Here is a 5,218-nt window from a genome sequence, read left to right as displayed (position 1 = left end):
CTCTTTTTCTTCTTCTTCTTCTTCTTTGTTATCTTGTCCTTTATTTTTTTGTTATCATCTTCAGAATATGCATGAAGAGCAAACACAAAAAACTGATGTAAAACGTTCCTGGACTTTGATCAAAGATTTGCGGAGACAAGTGTGAAAAAAAGGACGCTGTATAGTGTTGATGTTGACTAGGACTGAAGTTGTACCTAACGGCAGTACAAATGACCCAACAGCTGACGTTAGCAAATGAAAACTTATCATACACGTGGCATCAAATTATAAGAGGGGCACTAAACGGGCCACAAAACAGGGGCAGACGATTTGTGTTCTAAGCAGTAGGCCAAGTGGTGAAAAAAGCATTTTAGATGGTTAAGGAATGGCAAGAAGCTGGAAGTCAATAACAGTAAGAGAGTGATGGTGGACTTAGAGCGAGATACTTGTCTTAACTTAACCCATAAAAACGAAGTTGTAGACTGTAGCTGTAGCTGAAGCTGATTAAACCGGTGGCACATGATCGAAACTCTTTGGACCCCACATGGCTACTTTCCTGGCCAGCGAGGAATTCCCACTACTTCCTCTGCCCGTCCTAACATGCAAGTATCAAAATTATATAAAACAGTCCAAAGTCCCAAGTCAACAGTTTTCTCTCTCTTGCTTTCCAAGATGCAAAAGACTCCATCTTGCAGTATATATTTGTTATAGTAACCAAAGAATCATAATTGGAAAGGAAATTGTGAATACAGTGGGGGCATTTTCATCATCTCCATTAGCTCTTTTGTGGTCAAGAGAACATATCATACAATCCAAAAACAGAAAAGTTTGAAAAGTTCAAGAGACTCTTCTGTACCTCTCAGACCTCACCCATATTACTTTACAATAAAGCACACAAACTGGCTTAAACAGCTGCAAAAATAAGGGTAGGCTCAACTCATATACTCTGCTGAAATCCTGAAAAGGCTCACCGGAGAATGGACCGTTAAAAGGGTTTTGATAACAAGTGTCAACCACGTTCCTCGTTAAGCACAAGGCCCTATTAGTCCAAGCACAAAACCAAAAATCCTTAAAAACCCAGAAAGAGGTTTTTCTTTTTTTTTTTTTTTTAATTTTTACTTCCGTTCCGTGGGGTTCTCAGGGACAAAATTCTGCAAGAAATTGTGTCTAGCCACGTCGAATCCCCGTGAAGTAGTTGAAGTCATGGTGCTCGACCCTTAGTTGCTTTAGCCAAGAATCTGCCACGCTTAAAAGCGACACGACCCTTTCTTGGTCCCGTCCATAATTGCCCGACACCCACACATTTCCTTGCATCTTGTAAGTGGCCAAGCCGAATGGTGGAAGAGAGATGCCCTCTCCTTCCTTTCGCTTCCTTTCGGCACTCTCAATGTCATCATCAGGGTCCATATCTGCACGGAGAATAAACATCAGTAAAACAAACATATTTATACATATATATAACTTTTTACACAAAAATAGGCTTCTAACGTTCTTTTTCTTGCTTTTTTTTGGGAAAATGTCTTTGTTCTTTAATTTAACTAATAACAAAGAAATAGATTTTAACAACAGCTGCAAGAAATTGACTGAGAGTACCTTGGAAAGAAGACGATAGAGTGTGGTAAGTTAGGAAGCATGTGGACAAGTCCTTTATCGTCCTTCCCATGGGAATGTGATATATTGGGTACCTGATATTATGGACATCAAATAATCCTTTGTCAACAATCGGAAACTATTGTTGATAATAAGTTGAGCACGAAAACAATCACTGGACTAGATATCAAAATGGTATCAACTATATATGTGCAAAAATAGTCAAAGATAAGAGGCAGATTCTATCAAATTTGCTCTAATTTTGCATCAAATTTTGATCCTTGCGGTAATTTAACAAAAGCACAACTAGTGCTTTCTATCTCTCTTTTTTATTTTTTATATTTTTTGTCCTTTTCACTCTTTTATCCGATTATGAATTGCTTGTCGTGTGTGCATTCGTCTGTGAAACAGATGAAGAGAGATAGAAAGAGACCAAGCAACAGCCATCCAACTAGCGGGAGAAAGATCTACGCTCCTCAATGACATCAAACCAGGGTATCTTCGAGATAATCCATTAATCTGTAAAAAGAGAGAGAGAGAGGGAGTACAACAACGCGTCAATAGAATCTACATGCTTGAAGAAATAAATTCTAGCCTAAAATAAACGGTCACAATTATCAGTAATTTTAAAACCACAAAAGCTGAAAGGGTATCATCACTTATTCTTCTTTTGAACAACAGTAAAAGTTAAAAGATAATTTCAGATGGAAAAAGCAGCAACTTATGCTCATGGAGGATGATAAACTGATAACGCCCTTGTTGAATCTTAAAAATTTTAGACCAAACAACAAGAGACAAAGACAGAGAGAGAGGGAGATCATGGACAAAAAAAATATGCAGAGACATAAAAGCAAGGAATTTCATATTCAAAGGTCAAAAGTAGCATTTTATCTTTAGAAGATGCTTATATTCTGACAAATCCATAGCTGTTTTTACTTAGTCTAATCAGTTCCTTTGGTTTGTTAATCTTACACTTAGGAAAAAGCCTGAAGGCAGATATAATGAAAATCAAAGTGATGAACAACGCAATTAGTAAAAAAGATACAAGTAGGGTTAAAAACAAAAAGAACGAGGAGGAAGAAAAAGTACCTTATCCATGAGTGGAACTCTTCCATAAGGAGTTGATCTCTCGAAATACTGAAAGTAAAGGTCACCCAACCTGTTATTCACATTCCGAAGGCTGTCATGCTCCGACCCTCCATCCTCCGATGAGCATCCATCCCATCTACATAACTTGTCACTCTCGCCATCATCACTGCATGAATCACTAAAAGAATCCCTCTCACCATCACCTGATTCTGACTCTTCCCTGTAAAATTTCAAGCCCAAAATTTATCACATTTGCTTGAAATGAATTATTGACAAATCCCAGAATTATATCATTGCTCAACCTAAACTGCATAATCTCGATCACGGTATTAAACAACTCGATTGCATACTTCCAGAGGGGCGCAACTTGAAAGATTCAATGTTTCCCATGAATTTCATGTGATAAACTACACTTCAACTGCAGAAAAAATTTAAAAGGAATTTACCTCAAGTCGTTGACTGAAGAATTGCTGGTAAAGATTTGAATGGCAGAGAGATAAGGAACATAGTACTGGACTAAGGTTTCGCTATTGTTCAAAACAATAGGAACTCCGGCCCCGTACGCACTCCACTCATCGTAACAATTCCAAAGATCAACTAATGTGAAATATTCAACCTTTTCTCTGTCACAAGGGTGCCATAAACGATTAAGGTTCCTAATTTCACTCTGCAATATAAACAAAACCAATAATCACAGATGAAAACATAATCAAGAAAACGACAATTTTTTCTTTTTTCTTTCCGTTTACATTAAAAAAGAAACAAAGATTGCTAACCTTGGGACGGAATTGAGATTTGACTGTTGGTGTTGTGCAATGGAGAAAGCAATCAAGGTTTGATTGCGTTGACCCTGTGTCAAAAATCATGATTCCAAACAAGAGAGAGAGAGAGAGAGAGAGATTGGTTTCTCTCTACCTCAACCCTGATAACAGAGGAGAAGAAACAGAGAAAGGAGAAGGAAAAGGAGACGGGGAGAGACACACAGAGGAAGAGAGAGATTGTCGCGATTTGGTTAGATAATGCAAATTTGTGTCTGAAGAGAAATTCTAAATTTTGACGTTTGGACAGCTAAATTTAAGGAAACAAAAAAGGAGAGGAGAAAATAAAATAAATATCTCTCTATTCAACCAAGTCTTTGTTGGTAGTTGACAATGTTGTCTGATTCAACTCTTTTCCGGTCACCGGTGGATTTGGACTTACCGTTTCTCAGCCAAAACTAAGAATGAAAAACAACAAGCGAAAAAAAAAAAAGGAACTCCAGTTTTTTTCTTTTTTATTTTCTTGTTTCTTTTATACTTAAAGAAAACTCAAGCCTACTCTGCTTTGATCAACAATGAAGAAACAATTTAGCTCTAATCTTCGCAAAAAGTCACGACCATTCAACGTTTAATTCTTCAAGTTAAATCCAAAAACCCACTACGCAAAACCCGCCAAATCAAGTCGAGAACACCCTAACGTCACGCCTACCTAAAACGAAAAACAAAGGTAAGTCCGAGAAAACGAGAGAAAAAAAGGGAAAGTTTTTATGACAGAAGCCGGCAAAGTTTTCAAGGTTTCTTTGGTTTCAACAGAAACCCTTGATTTATGGGTAAAAGATTTGATGGTTTTGGGTCTTTTCGCTGGGATCGAGAGGATTTTCCTAACTGAAATTGAAAAGAGAAATCAACTTTTCCAGGAAAGAAAAGCAGAGCAAACACAAAAGAAAGAGTGATGAGAAAAACAGGGGGGAGGGGAGAGGCAATTACCAAATTTATCCACTTGGAACTGAGCTTTTGGTTTCTAGAAGGAACTAACAAAGAGAGAGAGAAATTAGATACCGGAGGCAATAATAATTAGGGCATCTGATTTTCAGATTTATGATAATTTATACGGACTCATCTGTCCCCCTCAATCTTAGCTCTCGAAAAAGTTTTTGTGCAAATTTTCTTTTAGTTTTTTAGGGTTTCCTAATCAGAGCACTAAGCCATTCTTAAAGATTTTTATATTAAATACGATTTCTCGTTGCTTGTATTTAATATGAGAATATTATTATAAATAGCATTTTGGTTAATTTTTAAAAATAGTTTAAATCACTTATTAACAAAACCTCTTTTTATTTTTAATTTTTTTTATTTTAAAGAGTCTTAGTCTTTGGCTATCATGACAAGAGGAATTGAACCTTGGCAAAAATCATTGAGATTAAAACTCTGTTACAATCTTTGACAGAAAAAAAGAAAAAGAGAATTTGAGATTTTTTTTAAGTATTCACACTTTTATTTCACTTGATATTTCCATCCACTCCTTAATCTTATTTTTTAAAAAAAAATCTAAAAATATATCTTATCATATCTTTTACTAGTAATTATTTTATCAGCGATAATTAAGTGTTAATTAATTAACCAACACATTCAACCCTTAACGCTTAAATGTAACATTCAATTAGAAAAAAAATCTACAATTTGCATGCCTCGTTAATGGCACTTTTAAACTTCCTGCTGATTTTTAGTGATTTTGCTAACTTCTTTTGAAGGCTCCCATGAATAACAGCATTGATGTCAGTAAGTTTTATGTTTAATGCTAC

General features: G+C 36.0%; 1 protein-coding gene across 1 annotated transcript; it reads right to left on the bottom strand.

The window, feature by feature from the left end:
* Window positions 1–707: 707 nt before the first annotated feature.
* LOC110420706 (uncharacterized) lies at window positions 708–4,478 on the bottom strand. The gene is made up of 6 exons (XM_021434080.1): window positions 3,435–4,478; window positions 3,105–3,325; window positions 2,659–2,878; window positions 2,003–2,088; window positions 1,573–1,664; window positions 708–1,388 (listed from the first exon to the last, which is right to left on the bottom strand). The coding sequence occupies exons 1-6, from the start codon at window positions 3,522–3,524 to the stop codon at window positions 1,147–1,149; spliced, it is 951 nt and encodes a 316-aa protein (XP_021289755.1). The 5' UTR covers window positions 3,525–4,478; the 3' UTR covers window positions 708–1,146.
* Window positions 4,479–5,218: the final 740 nt, after the last annotated feature.

The sequence above is a fragment of the Theobroma umbraticum genome, unplaced genomic scaffold (assembly GCF_002168275.2).
Source record: "Theobroma umbraticum cultivar Fairchild unplaced genomic scaffold, ASM216827v3 scaffold_30.0, whole genome shotgun sequence".
NCBI classification, from domain to species: Eukaryota; Viridiplantae; Streptophyta; class Magnoliopsida; order Malvales; family Malvaceae; genus Theobroma; species Theobroma umbraticum.
The sequence above is the reverse complement of the archived record's forward strand: the minus strand, read 5'-3'. Positions and strand labels throughout refer to the sequence as shown.

Bases quoted from the DNA above. Each gene is read 5' to 3' on its own strand.
- LOC110420706 (XM_021434080.1), bottom strand. From the start codon at position 3,524: ATGATTTTTGACACAGGGTCAACGCAATCAAACCTTGATTGCTTTCTC. The intron at 3,326-3,434 runs GTTAGCAATCTT...TTTATATTGCAG, and splicing joins AATCTCAATTCCGTCCCAAG to AGTGAAATTAGGAACCTTAA. The intron at 2,089-2,658 runs GTACTTTTTCTT...CTCTTTTTACAG, and splicing joins GAGTTCCACTCATGGATAAG to ATTAATGGATTATCTCGAAG.